Source organism: Lytechinus variegatus, chromosome 7 (genome assembly GCF_018143015.1).
Source record: "Lytechinus variegatus isolate NC3 chromosome 7, Lvar_3.0, whole genome shotgun sequence".
Taxonomy (NCBI): domain Eukaryota; kingdom Metazoa; phylum Echinodermata; class Echinoidea; order Temnopleuroida; family Toxopneustidae; genus Lytechinus; species Lytechinus variegatus.
The window spans coordinates 13,925,664-13,942,576 of NC_054746.1; the positions used below are offsets into that span (position 1 = coordinate 13,925,664).

At 36.6% G+C, this 16,913-nt stretch overlaps 1 protein-coding gene across 2 annotated transcripts in view; it reads left to right on the top strand.

Annotated features, from left to right (window-relative positions):
- Positions 1 to 16,913, top strand: part of LOC121418494 (E3 ubiquitin-protein ligase HECTD1-like) — a 62,056-nt gene that overhangs the window by 31,885 nt on the left and 13,258 nt on the right. Inside the window, exons 13-31 of one of the 2 annotated variants that reach the window (XM_041612401.1) lie at positions 37 to 213; positions 701 to 1,034; positions 2,154 to 2,329; positions 2,804 to 2,974; positions 3,634 to 3,771; positions 5,761 to 5,907; positions 6,405 to 6,496; positions 6,862 to 6,973; positions 7,579 to 7,713; positions 8,253 to 8,392; positions 8,824 to 8,967; positions 9,697 to 9,876; positions 10,696 to 10,862; positions 11,563 to 11,742; positions 12,319 to 12,558; positions 13,923 to 14,150; positions 14,694 to 14,924; positions 15,464 to 15,741; positions 16,541 to 16,697. In XM_041612401.1, coding sequence (XP_041468335.1) covers positions 37 to 213; positions 701 to 1,034; positions 2,154 to 2,329; positions 2,804 to 2,974; positions 3,634 to 3,771; positions 5,761 to 5,907; positions 6,405 to 6,496; positions 6,862 to 6,973; positions 7,579 to 7,713; positions 8,253 to 8,392; positions 8,824 to 8,967; positions 9,697 to 9,876; positions 10,696 to 10,862; positions 11,563 to 11,742; positions 12,319 to 12,558; positions 13,923 to 14,150; positions 14,694 to 14,924; positions 15,464 to 15,741; positions 16,541 to 16,697 — 3,427 coding nt within the window. The remainder of the gene's footprint in view (positions 1 to 36; positions 214 to 700; positions 1,035 to 2,153; positions 2,330 to 2,803; positions 2,975 to 3,633; positions 3,772 to 5,760; positions 5,908 to 6,404; positions 6,497 to 6,861; positions 6,974 to 7,578; positions 7,714 to 8,252; positions 8,393 to 8,823; positions 8,968 to 9,696; positions 9,877 to 10,695; positions 10,863 to 11,562; positions 11,743 to 12,318; positions 12,559 to 13,922; positions 14,151 to 14,693; positions 14,925 to 15,463; positions 15,742 to 16,540; positions 16,698 to 16,913) is intronic. The other variant, XM_041612402.1, reaches the window with a different exon arrangement.

Sequence of the window (16,913 nt, forward strand, 5' to 3'; positions counted from 1 at the left end):
GCAGTAACATTTCATGTTTGTCTTTCTGCTTGACAGGATGATGATGAGGGTCACCTGACAGCCCTTCAAATCATTCAAGATCTAATGTACAAGGGCCAGGACCTGTTCTTGGACCACTTTGCCAGACTAGGTGTATTCAGCAAGGTGTCGTCCCTCGTTGGACCCATCGATGATGAGAGGGAAGAAGAAGGAGCCACTGCCCAAGTCAAAAGGGTGAGGTGTTATTTTTTCACAAACTAGTTAAACTGAAGTGATAAATAGAAACTGTGATAATGTTAATACAGTTGATTTGATTTGATTAATAATGAAGGCTATAACATTTGACTTGTCTCCTCTACAACAAGTCTAATTTTTTCTAAATTGTTTATGTTTGTCATCATGTATATTTTGACCTCATGTGTTTTACTCATTTGTCTATGATTTGTAATAAGCATTTAACAAGTTAAATTAAGGGCTATTTAGATAAAGTTTATGATTAAAATATTATCAATTGATGTAAGGGTTTTTATCCTTTTTTCCTCCTTTAAAAGGCTTTGAATTATTTAATTTTATTATATTTGATTAGCATATCAATCAGACAAGGTCAGCTCAAGTCTTGAGGACCAAGATAATTTGCTTCCATATTAATCTTGTAGATAGTTCAGTCATGGTCATGTGAACAGTATGATTACCTTGACAAACATTGTTTGATGTATTTCAGGAGATCCCTGATGATCACCACCACCAACTACAGCAACAGCAACACCACCAACATATGCAGCAGCAACAACAGCAGCAACAACACCAGCAGCAGCCACCACAGCAGCAACCCCAGCAGCAGAGGATGGATGATTCTAAGGAGGTTGTGGCAGGTCGACCTTACAGCTGGAAAGACTGGTGCCTGGCCAGGGGTAGGGACTGTCTCTATATCTGGAGCGACGCTGCCGCCCTGGAACTCTCCAATGGCAGTAACGGCTGGTTCAGGTTTATCCTTGATGGCAAATTGGCAACCATGTACTCCAGCGGTAGTCCTGAGGGAGGATCTGATAGCTCAGGTGAGATACAATTATTAAAGGATGATGGATGCATATTTTAGGTTAAGATTGTATAGGTAAGATGCTATGAAAATTGGAACTAACAGTGTGATGTGGCTGTTAAAGGATTCTTAAATGATGGATTTTTTTTTTTTGGGGGGGCGGTTAAAATTGCTTTTTGCAAGTAATGAAATATGTAATAGCTGAGTTGAGGTGCTTCGAAAATCTGGCACACACAAAAATATGACACAATGCCCAATGATTCTTAACCCTATCTAGGCCGGGGTATTTTGGGAGTTCCTATGGCCTCCCAGGCCCCCCCTAAGATCTCGGCCGTCGACCGCGCGATCGCGCCGAAAATTGGCACGCGGGTCGCCTGGGACATAATCTACAAGATCGTATAGTAATTTATTTCATGCGAATTGTTATTAAGTGATTATGCTAATTTATGCGTAATTAGTATGCGAAATCATACTTTTTCCTCTAACTCCCAAAATAAAGCTCCAAATGTACTAATTTTTGGTATAGAAACTCTTTGTGGTGTCTTTAGCAAGTGTACATGAAAAAAATTGTGATATCAAATCGTTTTCTTATGTATTATATTGTTTTTGCAATTTCTTATGTATTTCTTTGTTTTTTGACCTTTTGTTTTTCATTGTTTTTTTCAATGAAATTTGTTGGGGACTCTTCTGTGATCATAAAAAGCATAAAATGGATACATTTAGACAAGCAAAACTAAAAATAATCATACATTTATGAATTTTGGTTGAAAACACAATTTGCATTGACTTTGTACACGAAATCACGTTTTTGAGCAATTTTCGGTCTGACATGCACTTACATAATGTTGCGTAATTTCGGAACCACATACCCGGGTGACGCAAAATTGGTCTCAAAAGTTGCGCAAGACTTGAAAGTAAAAAGTCAGCGAGCGGCGCGGTCAAAAAATTTCGCACGGCGAAAATATCGCGCGATTTGTTGAGGGGGGGCCTCCGAGGCCCCCCCCCCCCCGGCCTAGATAGGGTTAAATGATGGTGAACTTGTTTGAAACTTGTAAAGAGGTAGTGCAATACCTATAGGCAGTAGTCTATCTGTCGTGTAGCCCCTGACATCATCATCTTTTCTTATTTCTTCACTCAGAGAGCCGTAGTGAGTTCCTTGAGAAATTACAACGTGCCCGGAGTCAAGTGATGCCAGCTATCCAGACCCAACCTATCCTCTCCACACCCGGTCCTACCAAGCTAGTTGTCGGTAACTGGACGTTGCAATGCAAAAAGGAAGGTGAACTGGTCATCCATAACTCAGATGGACAACAGGTCAGTTCTAAAAAATGGGAACATTTCATCAATGAATTTTGTCAGGGATTTCTCACTGACTTATTTGCTCGCATCCAACCAGATGCTGGGATACCCAGTAGCTTAGAACATTATTCAGAGAATTCACCGACAAAAATCATTATAAAATGTCCAAAATATATCAATTGTTGTGTGATTAAGTCTCTTTAGCGCTCGGTGTATCTGAAGGCTTATTTTGGATGCAAGTATATGGAAGAGTGCTTTATGTGTGTAATTGTGAACTTTTCTTTGATATCATTTTCAATGAGTCACTTGGACATTGATATTTATCGTTAATATCTGCCAAATTTAAAGACGTGATGATCGATTTGAAATAAAAGTAGAGTTCATTCATTTAAGAATGATCACCATTTCTCTCGAGATGGTAAAAGTATGTCACTGGCTTTTCCCATCATTTTCATTCAACTGTTTGCATTATTATGTTGATTTTCACAGCAACAGGCAACAGTCCTGAGGGAGGATCTAGCTGGGTTCATCTTCGAGTCCAATCGTGGGACCAAGCATTCTTTCATCGCTGAGACCTCGCTTGGTCCAGAGTTCTCTACTGGTTGGACCGGTAAGAGAGGAAGGAGATTCAGATCAAAACTGGAACAAGTCCAACAAAAGGTAGGTTTAGTTCAAAACTGAGTTTTTGATAAATGTGATATTCTCCAGAAAATGCTACCAGGTACACGTTACAAAGTCACTTTGCTTGTGGAAGTCTATAGGAATTGATAGCTACTTCCTATATATGTCCTTGTTTTGTGGAAACTTCTATATTTTTGTCTTTCAATACTATTTAAAAAGATAGTTTTCATGCTTCAAAATAAAATCTTGTTATTTTAACATCTATTGAATTTTGTTCTGCTGGTAATTTCTTTTATTATTAATACATATTCTTTAGAAGTTTACAGAATCATTAAAGATATATGAATTTTTTTCTGAGTGTTTGTATTGAGACAATGGTAAATTCTTTAATCTTTAAATTTGACATGATATAATCAAATACATGGTGGTGTGAATTTAATACAATCAATTGTGTAATAAACAAATTGATATCGATGATTGCTCTATATACTTTTAGGACAGGGATATATTCCATTGCAAATCTTCTTTTGTGTCATTACACAAGTAAAAGTAGAAGGTGTGTAGTGTGGTAGAAGGATTTCTGATGGGGGCCACAACACAAATGCCCCTTCTATGTCCCCCAGTTCCAATGAAAATATGATCTTACAATGAAATTTATTTTGATGTAATTATATTTGCTTTGTTTTGTTTCGGCTCAGGTTAAGGCACTCGCCCGTGAGCTGTATGAGGGTTACTTCAAGGTTGCAGAGTCTCATCCTCGGGATGTAGTAGCCAAACTCAACTCTATCGTCCAGCAGCTAGAGGCTGGATGTGACCTCTACAATGACCCCATCAAGGTGAGACATCGAAGAAAAAAATGAGGCAGAGGGTGAATTGCTGCACCCCCATAAGCATCACCACCACCACCAAAAGGAATAACCATGATAAATAAATGAATATGTAAAAAATGGTAAAAATGAAATGAACGGATGGTCGTATGGATAATTCAATGAAAGAATAATGATGCTACTACTACTACTAATAATAAAATGGTAAATAACCAAATTGAACAAATTACATGAAATTTAAAAAACAAAAATTGGAATAGATAAAAGTATAATAATGGACTGGAAAATTTTCAAATAATCATTTAAATAGTCTACAGAAAGTGATATAAGTATCCATGTTAGATGCAATTTGGAATATAAAAAAAGTCAATTAGCCCCTCTGTTGAATGATTCATTTTTCTTGAGTTGAGTCAAGTTCATTTGGAAGATAGTCATAAATGGAAGACTAGATAGATGTGAATAAAGATGCAGGTAGGTGTTATGCCACTCCAGAACCCTTCAAAATTGGTGGAAAAACAAGATACAAACACCAGGATGTTCATGTGTGAGGTGGGTAATCTATCTGAGATAAAACACTATTGCCTATGAGACAAAGGGAACAAAGAGCTTTTTGTACTGCTATGCTGGTAGATGGTGGTTATTGGAGTGTTACATGAAGCAAACTGTCAGTGATTTTCACTGACTGATTTATTCTCTGCCAATCAGATGCAAGGATTTCAGTAGCTTATAATCATTGTCAGTGAAAGTCAATAAGTAAGCACTTTATGTAGTGCCCCCCTCTCCCTCATTTTGGTAGGATGCTGCGTTAACTCCTTATCTGGGAAGTTACATGCAGGCCTTCTTCTTTTTAACATGATTTGAAAATATCCTATAAAGGACAAAGAATTGTCACTTCCTGGTATAAAGAAGCTATCATTGTATGACAATGTAAGTAGGGAGATTAATACTGATCATACCTTTGAACTATACAGGAAGTTGTTAAGCGTGATTATAATCTTCTCTTCATTCATTGTCATGAGTATATGTACCCTGGACATGGGTATATGAAGGTGTCTTTGTCTTGAAAGCAAATGCGAACCAGCACCTGAAGTCCTCAACTACTCATATCTAGTCAGGTTACTAACCCATAATGCACCATTCTGCGCTGGTGTAGTCTTGTAATGTAGGCCCACAACACTGATCCACTATTCAATACATCCATACTGCAGTAATAATGTTACCAAGTGGCAAAACAAGCACTTTTTCTCTTTCAAATGTAATTTGAATATAAAAATAAAACCATATGATAGGCTAATTTATACGCTGTATTTTTAATAGTTTAATTGAAAAGGTATAGTTCAAGAGCAGCTAGCTATTCAGACAGTCAATGAGAGACCATTCACAGTATTGGTCTGTTTTCTCCCCTTCTGAGTAAATACAAAAGCATATAAAGCTGCAGAACGAGTACAAAAGAGGTAGAACAAAACAATGCCTAGCACTATGGAAGAGACTTGTGTTTCCCCAGTTTACGTTACATAGTTGGAGTTAGCTTTTATTTATACTCAAGATTTCATTTTCCTGTTCAGAATTTGGCACATGCATTGGGATGGCATGGTTTCTACCCCCCCCCCCCCTTGGGGGAATATTTACAGATTTTTCACCATGTATGATTCTGACAATTTCTTCAAATTTCCAATTGGTGGCGTTTGCTCCAATGAAACTTGCCACATTGAAAAGCTATGTAATGTTTAAGCCCAAATTAGATTTAACCTTAAATCTGCATACTAACCATAAGCTCTGTTATCAAAATCATGCACCAAAATAAAACTGCTCCCTCCTAGCACAGCCCTTCCCCCTTACCCTTTGTATTGTAAGAATTCAAAATAGGAACCTTTATGAAAAGGAGAAAATATTTGCTACCCAAATTCATTAACAAACTGCAAACTGCAAAAGTTATAAAGACATCATTATCAATCACAATCTTAATTTTCGTTATGCAATATTTTCTTTGCTCCACAGGGCATTGATGAAGAACAGGGCTGGATGGAAGAGATGAAGGGCGCCCTCGAGAGTTTGACCTGCCTTCTTCGAGAGGAGAACAACATCTCAGCGTATGAGTTACACAGCAGCGGTCTCGTGCAGGCCCTGCTCTACTGCCTTAGTGATGTAAGCTTTTAGTTTTTGTTTTCACTGTTTTTTTTTTATATGAAGTAAACATATCAGTTCAGTTCAGTGCAATTCAGTTCTTATGAATTAAATTCAAGTGATAATTCAAACTATTCAGTATGATACAGGAGTCACGATAGCTCAGTCGGCAGAGCATGGGTTTCATAGTCTGGGGACCCTGGTTCGTTCCAATTTGGTGCACAATTGCCCTTTGGTAAACATTTAAATCCTCATTACCAAGTCCATCAGAGAGGATCTGAGTCGACGGTCCTCTGGTTGCTTGCTTACAAGCATTCATGCTTTCTTAGCAGTCAGGTAAAAAAAAATATCACTACCATTTACCATACCAATGACATCGTTTATTTTCACTTCACATGGATCCGATGATTGCAAAGCAAGTTGCAAGTGCACATGAATCAAGAACATAGTTTCTAGGAATACCCCCTAAGTGCATGAAATCATATAAATTGATATATTTTACCTGAATCTTTTTTTAGGGCTACGATCATGTCGCTCTCCATGACCGGTATATCAAGGAGAGGGTTGCACTCTTCAAATCAGCTTTCAGGGATACCAATGATGAAGATGGGTAAGTACCTAAATAATATGATTGATATTAATAGGAGTGATGGAAGAATTAGAACTGCAAATATGCAGTGCAGTCATGAAATTACATTGAAAACTGCATCATTATTACCATTCAGATTTCTTTAATATTTTATCACCTTTTTTTGGAAGAAATTTAAAAAAATAACCAGCATTAGAATGTTAGATACATTCTACATCTTATTAGTTTGAAATGAGAAGATGCATTATGCTAGGGACTCATACCATTTAATATGTATTCATGAATGTTTTAAAAGTAAAAAAAAAAAAACTTTTTTATGCCTTATTAAAAGCCCTTGATATTTGTTTCTGTCTAATGAATTGTTTTCAATGTCCTTATTGTTACAGTGGTGTTTCTCCTTCTGTGATGTTGGTACGCAAGCTGGTAGCCGTTCTTGAATCAATTGAGAGGCTTCCTCTGTTTATCTATGACTCTGCTGGTTCTAGCTATGGTCTTCAGGTAAGCAATATCATACTAGTAATTAATTAGGATTATGATAATAGGCATTTATATAGTGCCATCTGTTTTGATATGATCTATTTTAAGGTGCACTATTATAGCATTGTCCGGTGCTTGGTACATTCAAGGATTAATCTTGCTAGTTAGCCATTCACCTCACCTTGGTGAATGCAGCACAATGTGGGTAAATTTCTTGAAGAAGAATACATTAACACCTCTTCAAGTAGAATTTAATTATCATAAAAGGAAAAGAAACACCTAGTTTCTTTGTATGCAGTATTCATTTTACAAGGTAATGCGAAAAAATATTTCAAACCAATTGAATCTCTCAGGTGGTCTTAATAGAACAAGACGTGAGAATCAATATCATTGTTTAACTCAGTCTGCCTTCTTTTTGTTGGATACTGTCTGTTTTAAGTTGTCAAACCTATTGCTATTGCTAACATGTTTGAAAGCCTACCTATTTCAAAATATTGTTATAGATGTTATTTTGCATTTCTTTTTATACAACCGGCTCAAATTTCCCTACGTATGAGTGTTCATAATCAAGTACCTATTAACAGATTTTCAAGTTAAATCATTCAAATTATTTTTTCCCAATTCAGGTTCTTACACGTAGGCTGAGGTTCAGATTGGAAAGAGCTACCGGAGAGACTGCCCTCATTGATAGAACTGGGAGAACATTGAAGATGGAACCTCTTACTACTGTGGCCAGTCTTGAGAGATACTTACTCAAAATGGTAAGTGTGGGACTATTGTGTTCACATAAGAATAAGCGAAGCAGGATTGGCAATAACCTTTTTCTTGATATAATCTTAACAGCTTAGAATAGAACTAAACAAGGACATCTCTTTGATTTGTTGGCAAAGTGGAAGTGCTGAAATTATGTTGTGCAGTGTTTTCATGGTGAACCATATGCAATAAAATAGAAATTAGATATGAAGTGTCGTTATCACTTCAAGCAGAATCAAATACAAGAAGTTTGGAAATTCCATAAATGTATGTTCATGAGACTCTCTCTATACATGGTATCTTCCTGGAAATATTTTATCTTTGTTTTCTAGTTTATATGAAAGGTTTTAATGCTCTTAATTTATCAAGACTTGAGCAGTTCATGAAGGAAAGATAAAGCATATTGTTTAATTGCATTGCCCTAAAAGAAATTTTTAGGGCAGATTTAATATCATTATTTAAATTAGAATCACATACCAGAAGTTGTGAATGTTTGATTATGTCTTTGAATTCGGCAGTAATTGATGATATACCTTATTTCATGTAGGTCGCCAAGCAGTGGTACGACTACGAGCGAACGAGCTTCACATTTGTACATCGTCTGAAGGAAGCACAGTCTATCACGTTCAGACACACTCATGATTTTGATGATAATGGAATCATCTACTGGGTGGGAACGAATGCAAAGTGAGTAGATTTTCTTTAAAATTATATTTTTTACGTTTAGGCTGAAATCGGGAATACTTACTCTACCTTAGTGTTGCTAGACTGACAAGATATGAAGACATATATTCCACCAATCATTAGTATTTTTTTCTTTTTTTGGCATATAAAACAGGTGCATGAGGTATTTTCATCATACAAGTTGACATACAGAAGTTGATTTTTTGTAATTCAAATATTCACCTAAGTTGAAGAATTTTTAAAACTAGATTATGCAAAACATATTATATAGCTCTTCTAAATCAAATTCTCGTCAGTCAACCAATATCTGTGGTCCAAAAGACACACCCTGAGCATGAAGGTTATTACTATACATTATCCCTTGTCAAATATAAAATAACTGAAAGCAAATGCTGAGGAATGCAAATAGAACAATATTTATTATGATCACGCAGAACTGCCTATGAATGGGTCAACCCTGGTCAGTATGGTCTCATTGTGGTCAGTAGCTCTGATGGACGATCTCTTCCCTATGGCCGTCTAGAAGACATCCTTAGCCGTGATTCATCAGCTCTAAACTGTCATACCAACGATGACAAGTAAGCAAGGGAGTGTGTGTGTTTGTGTGTATTTGAGTTTTGTCAGACGTGTATCAATCAGATATGATTGATACACAGGATTATATGATTGAAAATGTTAAATTCTTAGTCCATTATTACTTTGCCAGTTACATGTTTTCATGGAAATGTATGTAGTATCAAAACCACCCATCTTATAAAATGATAAATTATATTGATTTCGATGGGGCTTTAAAAGATAATGTATGAAATAAGTTATCTTGAATATCAATTTTGAATATTGAGTTGCATTACCTTCAAAGTCAGTTGTAACATTTCAATTATCAAAAATTTCCATATTTTGAACTGAATTACCATTGTCTTCATCGTTCATTTAATTCCATTTTCTAAAGACTAATTTTGATTATATGCTAATTTGTGATTGATTTGCGTTTTTTGACAACTTCATATTTTATTATTTTGGTGCTCGGGCTTGTTTGAAATTGAATGTGAATTTCTTCAAACACCTCAATTGTCTCTTAGTTTTGTGTTTGAAATTAGTTGCCACATCTATTAATTTTCATTTTTTTGTTTGTGCTTTTTGTTTGCTTTTTTAAGTATAAGTATTGTACAATTGTCAGTTTGGCATACTGGGATAACCCTTTTCAAGTTCCCTGTAGATTTTTGTTTCCTCCCATACTTCTCTTATAGTTTTACATTTCTCTTTGACCTCTTCATGCTCAACATATTGTTTTATTGATTTTTTTCCAGGCGAGCATGGTACTCCATAGACCTTGGATTGTGGGTGATACCATCCGCCTACACCCTGCGACACGCCAGGGGCTACGGCCGATCTGCCCTGAGGAACTGGCAGTATCAGATGTCAAAGGATGGCATCACTTGGACGACCCTACTCACCCATACTGATGACTGCTCCCTCAATGAACCAGGGTAAGGAATTCATATTATGAGATGACGAATTTGATCCCAATCTAACGATTGGTTGTGCATGTGGATGTGGCAGGGTGGGTGTTTCATAGGTGACACGACATTAGCTCCTGTGACATTTACTACGGTCTTCATATCTCAGACAGCATAGGGTTAGAGATAGGATTGTATATGAGTTTTTGATTCAGAATAATGTAAAGATAAGGATTAGGGTTTATTCAACTTTGGAGGTTAGGTTTTATGTTTGGCTTAACGTGCAGATCTTCTATCGAAGTAATTCTCGCCGGAGCAAATGTCATGGAACCGTGTAATAAGGCCGTTTATAAAGTTTTGAGTGACTTTACAAATGACTGGTGATCCTTGGGTTAAATGATACACAACATATTTTCATTGGTGTTGGGTTAGTTCCTAAGAATGGGTCGCCAGTTGTTCATAACTGACAAACAGCTTTATGAAATACCCACCAATCCTACTGCTCAGATTTACACATGGCTGGCCATGAGCAAAATATGATAACTGGTTATGGTTTTAAGATCCAGATTGTTCATCAAATATCAAAGATCTGCATCACTATCTTATAAGAGATACAATACACATCATTTTGCTCGGGTACTGGTATCTGTATATTTTCTGATACAAATGCCTTTGGCTTTGCGTTAGGTGTTTGAATTGTTCCTAAGATCCCTTGTGCAAATAATTCTTACTGTTGCCTTCAGCTCTTTGATTTGCCTGTACTAATTTTGTATGATGCTGGAGCACTATATGCTTACGTTGACTTCACAGTATATTTATTTACATCATTGCATTTTATTATCTTGTCAGGTCTACTGCCACTTGGCCCTTGGAACCCTTAGCGACTGAGAAGAAAGGCTGGCGTTACATCCGTCTTCAACAGATGGGCAAGAATGCTAGTGGTCAGACCCACTATCTATCGCTCTCTGGATTTGAACTCTACGGCACTATTACTGGGGTTGTGGAAGAGAATCTGAGTAAGTTAATCTGTCATTCTCCTTGTTCACTGAAAAAAATCACCTAATTGATGTAATGTATGTCATCAGCCATTCACCTTTGGTCATTTAGATTATTCATTTTAATGGTGTGATGACGTATAACATTGTAATTTCACAATCATGACATTTTATCTGTTGCTGGTAAGCTCTCATTTGCAAGGCTGCTAGCTTCATAAGACCTTTTTTAGATGGTGTGAAAGCTTACCAGAAATGGGTAAAATTTTCGTAATTAAAAAAATAATAATCTGACATCCTCTTTGTTGCGTGGTCACAAACCTTTAGTGTAATATATGACCTTGCTGTTTGTTGTATGTTTCATTCAAAATTTATATTATGGTTTATATGAATGTGACTGTTTTATTGTATTATTATTACAATTATTATATGAAATCAGAGTTGGTTCACTTTGAAACATTGATATGCAGTTCACAAAATCTCTGACAATCTTATTTCTTTGTAAGGTGTTAGTTAGCATCTACAGCTACACCTTTTCAATATAAAATACAATGTGTCTAAAGAAATGTGAAATCAGCCAATCTATATGACCTTCACAACATTAAAACCACAGTTCAATTCCATCCAATTCAATTAAAAATGGTTCATTTAGGTAAAAACTAAATGCGACCAATATATTATGAAATGCATTGGACCTTGATTTGATTTTGCTGCTTCCACCCAGGTGTTGCCCCTGCCAAGGTGGTGAAGGACCCCGAATCAAGTATGAGGAAGCAGCGTAAGCTGGTCCGCTCTCAGGTACTTCGTCAGATGGTTAGCCAGCGAGGGCGCAGTACTGATTGGAGATGGAGAGAGTTTGAAGGAGCTCACCAAGCCGAGGGTCTTGCTTCGAGTGAGAGAGAATGTGAGTACTTTTGAGATGGTTCAAAATTTATTATGAGTTTATTTGGTGTAGCTTGTTGAAATAGTTGTAATTCATCATTTTGTTGACAGTTAAAAAAAATGAATGCATAAATACAAATATAGCCTGCCCATGATGCATAAACAACTAATGTTCGCAGTCAGTACAGCTTGGAGAGTGAAGTATACTGTATCATTTAATATCAGGAATGTCCAATCAGTTTGTATTTATCATGTCTCATCTCTGAATTGATACCAAATTTCTGTTGTGGAAACATTTCTGTTGAATGATTTTCAGATGAATAATTGGGATACATTGTTATCAACAGCGACTGGCTGTAATACTTCCCCAAGATGTGGAGGAAGTGCATATGTTGCGTGCTGGAATGACCGATTGAATCCTCTGTCCAGGGTAGTCATAAATCTGTAAGCACTTAGATGCGTACAAATTATGTCTTAGCAACTTGTAGATAACCAGATTATTATCATTATTATTACTATCCCCTGTAATTTTCCCTCTTATAAATCACTATTTTACTTTGATGAACTAATATGTCATAATGTGCTTTGATTTGAATAGCATTGGTAGCTGCCGTGTTGAAAGCAGCAGCCCAGAACGAGCCCCTGCCCTCCAGGGAGCCCCCACCCCTCCCCCGTATGAAAACGGTCACTATCCCTGGAACCAGGAGCCCCTCTGTCACCAGCTCCATGCCTGGATCCACCACAGGAGCCACGGGACCCATCCTGGGTCGTAACAAAAGCAACTCCACACCAAGTCTCAGCGCGGGAGAGGGACCTGATGCTGGCTCAGCTTGCAAAGGTAGGTCATTCTTATTTTTAATGAATGCATTATGACAGTTGTTAAAAGATTTCAATCAAGTATTCTTCCCTTGAGAAAGAAATGCAGTGCTACCCCCCCACCCCCTGAAAAAAAAGACATTATTTCCTTTATACTTTAAACAGGCTCTAACTAATTTCAAAGGGGCAGATTGGCAGAGCTATATTATACCTTATAAAAGATTGACCCAGTCTATGCTAAAATGCTTAAAAGCAATTTAATTAAAGATTTGTAATTTGTAATACTCAGATTGATATATTTCTAATTAAAAAAAAAAGCTAGTTTGATCAGGAAAGAATATGAATGGTTATCCATGAACTTTGTTTAGCAGTACATTCTGTGGTTGCCTTATGAGAAACTCCTCTCCCGGGGTGTTCAAACTTTAAATGGATCGAAATATATATTTATTATTGATTGAAACTATTTTTGTATCTATGTTTACATTTCTGTGTATGACTTTCATAATGACTTAAATCGTATGTGAAATAGAATTCAATGTTTATCTGTTCCTAAGACCCCTACTTTGTGTACTCAGTTCTATAGTTATTTTCATTATTCTCGTGATCAATTGTATAGCATGTAATCTAAAGCTTCTTGAACTTGTGCCTTTGTAAAATTTGATGGTAGGATTTTTTTGTCCTTAAAATTGTTTTAGATATGTGGCAGATCGTTATGTGATAGTTTTGTATTTTATATGTATTGCTGTGACTTGGATAACTTTGATTTTAGAATGCTTTCCTTCTATTTTGCAGTGCTTGACATTCTTTATATCTTTATGAATTTCTTGATTAATTTTCTAATGTTCAAATGAGACAAGGGTTAACATACTGACAAAGAAAGATTTGGATAAAATAAATTGGCTTTGTCTTCCGTCTATAGTGTATCTTTTGTTACTCTGTTAAAAGTAATAGCATCTATATTCTTTTTAACAAGGTCTTTTCAAGCAAATAGCTTCTTTTTCTAATGTCAACAATATAGAAAAATACATCTGCATAATGCAATTTGTGATATGCTCTAGAGAATTTTGAAGATTATTTTTGATATCTGAACAAATTATAAAAGTGAATATTGTGATAGTGCAATTTATTTTGGAAAAGAAGCTAGTACTTGAATGGGCTACTTTGTCTTTTCTTTTCGTATTCTATTCTATTTGATTTGATTTCTTTTATTTTTGTTTGCCTGTCTTTGTGCACAATGATCTGTTTGCATTTTGTTATGTACGTGTTCCACTGTCTCCCTCTCTTGCACTCTCCCTGTTCCTCTCTCTCTATCTCTCTCTATGGTGTCTGTCCGTCTGTCTGTCTGCTTGTCTGTCCGTCCATCTGTCCTGCTTGCCGATCACGCAGATAAAGATCACGCCTCCACCTCCGATCTCACAGCTCCCAGTTTAGCATCCGCGGCTGTCGTTATGGAGAATCAGCTGATGCGTTCCGGCCTAGAAGCAGTGCTGGCGGAGACGGAAGCGGTGGTCGACGGTGCTGTCAGTGCTGTGTTGAGTGGAGGAAGGAGTAAAAGGCTGGCGACGGACTCTGAGAAGGCTCTTTCTGAGGCTATTGAGCTCCCTCCCACTACAGGTATTGCGTTAATACTTCCATGAAGAAAAAAATATATTCACTAACTTGTACTTTTAATTTCTTGTTTATGATATAAATGCCCATATCAGGTAATATTTATAATGTACTTATATTTGCTCAATTAATTCTCAGTAACAAAACCCAAAATAAGTTGAAAAGAGTATGTAAAAACTCAATGCAAATTTTTTAATTTAACTTTAGAAGAAAAAAATTGCAATCGTGTAATGTTTGATATGTCTTACAGGACAGAGATTTCAGTCTTTAAATTAATTTTTTGATATATTCGTTACTGCTTAATAACTTTTATTTATTTATTAGATTTTGTAAATTTATTGCTAATTTTTTTAAAGATTCTCATCTGCACATGATTGAGTATATACAACTTTTTAAAAGTAATTAATACATTGCAAACTATTCCTAATTTTATACTTCTCCCAAAACATGGGATATAATACCGTTGTAATATTGGAAATCATGGGAACAAAAAATTATTGTCCAACCTGTTATACAATAACAAACCATGTCCCCTCCATTCTCAATTAGGTACTGGTTCCACCTCCGTGCTGCCCCCTACCACAAGCAGTATGAGTGTGAGCGTACCCAACCTGAGCAGTAACCAGGACGTGGTCTCCAGCCTAGCCGATACCTTCCCATCTCTGATGAGACAGAGCAGAGGTAGCGTCGGCAGTGGGAACAGCACCCTCTCCAGTCGGACCAATACCTTCACGTCCAGCTTCGTGAGGTTCCCGTACTCCTCGTCTGGCCTGCCAAGTAGTAAGTTTTGAGGACTTTCTTCCTGATCATTTTGACAATGATTATACTTGCTTATTATTGCAAGTCTCTCTACAGTAATGCAGCATAATTACCCTGGCTTAAGCTGAGCAGTACATTGTGCGATCTGTGGCACTAATTGATCTCATACATTCTTGAATACATTCTTGCCTTTTACCCCCCCCCCCCCCCCCCCTGGGTTGAGTGCAGCAGATGGGGTAGGCTTTGAATGGTGGTAATTATAGTGATGATTATGATGATGATAATGATGATGATAGTAGTGATGTTTAAGGTGAAGATGATGGTGATGATGACAATGATGATGGTGATGATGATGATGATAATGATTGTGATGATGACGATGATGATGATAATGATGATGATGATTATGATGATGAAATTAGTGATGACACTAGTTCTAGTATTTCACATTCTTAACTATACTGTGGCTATTGTAAAATACCATTAAATATCCCTATTATGATGTTGTATCAGTATATGCAACACATCTCTTTATGTACACCACTATTTTCCCATTCTAGACAACTACCTGAGCAGTGCCCAGAGTGCTCCCAACTTGCCTGGTGCTACCACGACCTCTATGCCTACATCAGCCAGCACTGTCCTCACCAGTACCCTAAGCTCTGCCCTCGCGACCTCCCTGACCTCAACCTCTAGCGAGAGCGATAACGAGTTCTTAGAGCCTTGTCCTACCAGCTCTCTCATGGCAGAGCTGGAAGATGAGGAGTTCCCGGAGCCTGAGGATCTCGACGATGAGAACGAGGATGATAGCGATGGAGAGGACTACGATGATGGCACGGTAAGAGCTTGTCTTGCATGGTGTTGGAGTCTGTCGAACTCTGTTGGTACATGTTTTATGAATGTTTATACTTTTCTTGTGAGGTACAAAATTAATTAGAGATTATTTTCACAATTTTTCTTTAGCTTCTCTCATACATTTTTAATGGTATATCAGAAGTGGAAATATTTTAGGTTGTGAATTGCACAAAAGTGATACCACTGCAAAATATTCAGTGCACACATTAGTTTGTTTGTGTAATAATGAATCAGCATTCTATTTGTTATAATGGAATAGTTTGTTATAATGGAATAGTTTGTTATAAGGGAATAGTTTTTGTTTTGTGGGTATGATATATAGCATTTGGGCAATTTTACATGAATAATCTTATTCCATTTCCAACAATTTTAGAGTTTTTGTTCCTGTTATATACCTTGTATTGTTTTTGCCATTTAATGCTTGGAAATATGATAGTTCTTTCACCTAATTCTCTGATTCAATATGATATCTCATTACATCTGTTATATTCCAGTCTGTAAACAGGATGATGGTTGATAAACGAGAAGATTATACATGGAACAAAAATGTCATATGAAATAAAGCATGTCTTAAACCATTACTGACTATCTATTCATTGGGTATTATGGATAGTCAGCTTGGTTGTTTTGACAATGAATATTAAGTTGGTTGATTATTTTGCTCATGCAGAAATGCTCATTTATCTCGTACCATTAGTCTTATCAATGATGATAATAAGAATGATAATTACAGGATGTAATTTTAAATTTGCATTATTTCATTCATTACCTCATCAAAACAGGAGGAAGAAGACTATGACAGCCGAGGTGTTAGACGCAAGACTTGGGATGATGAACACGTATTAAAGAGACAGTTCTCTGCCTTGGTACCTGCCTTTGATCCTAGACCAGGCAGGACCAACGTCCAACAGACAACAGACCTTGAGATACCCCCACCAGGTACCCTTCAAAGCCTTCTTTCATTAAACTAAACTCAGTATTAAATTTGTTCTTGGCAAATCACATTGCTGGATTTAGTAGGTTAATACAGAAATGCCAACTCTTGTGGAGGACTCTTCCTGTATACTTTTATGTTTTGATTTTTAAAAATACCAATATTGAGCATCTCTTATTTTCACAAAGATGACTGCTATTGAAATGTCTAAAATTAACTAT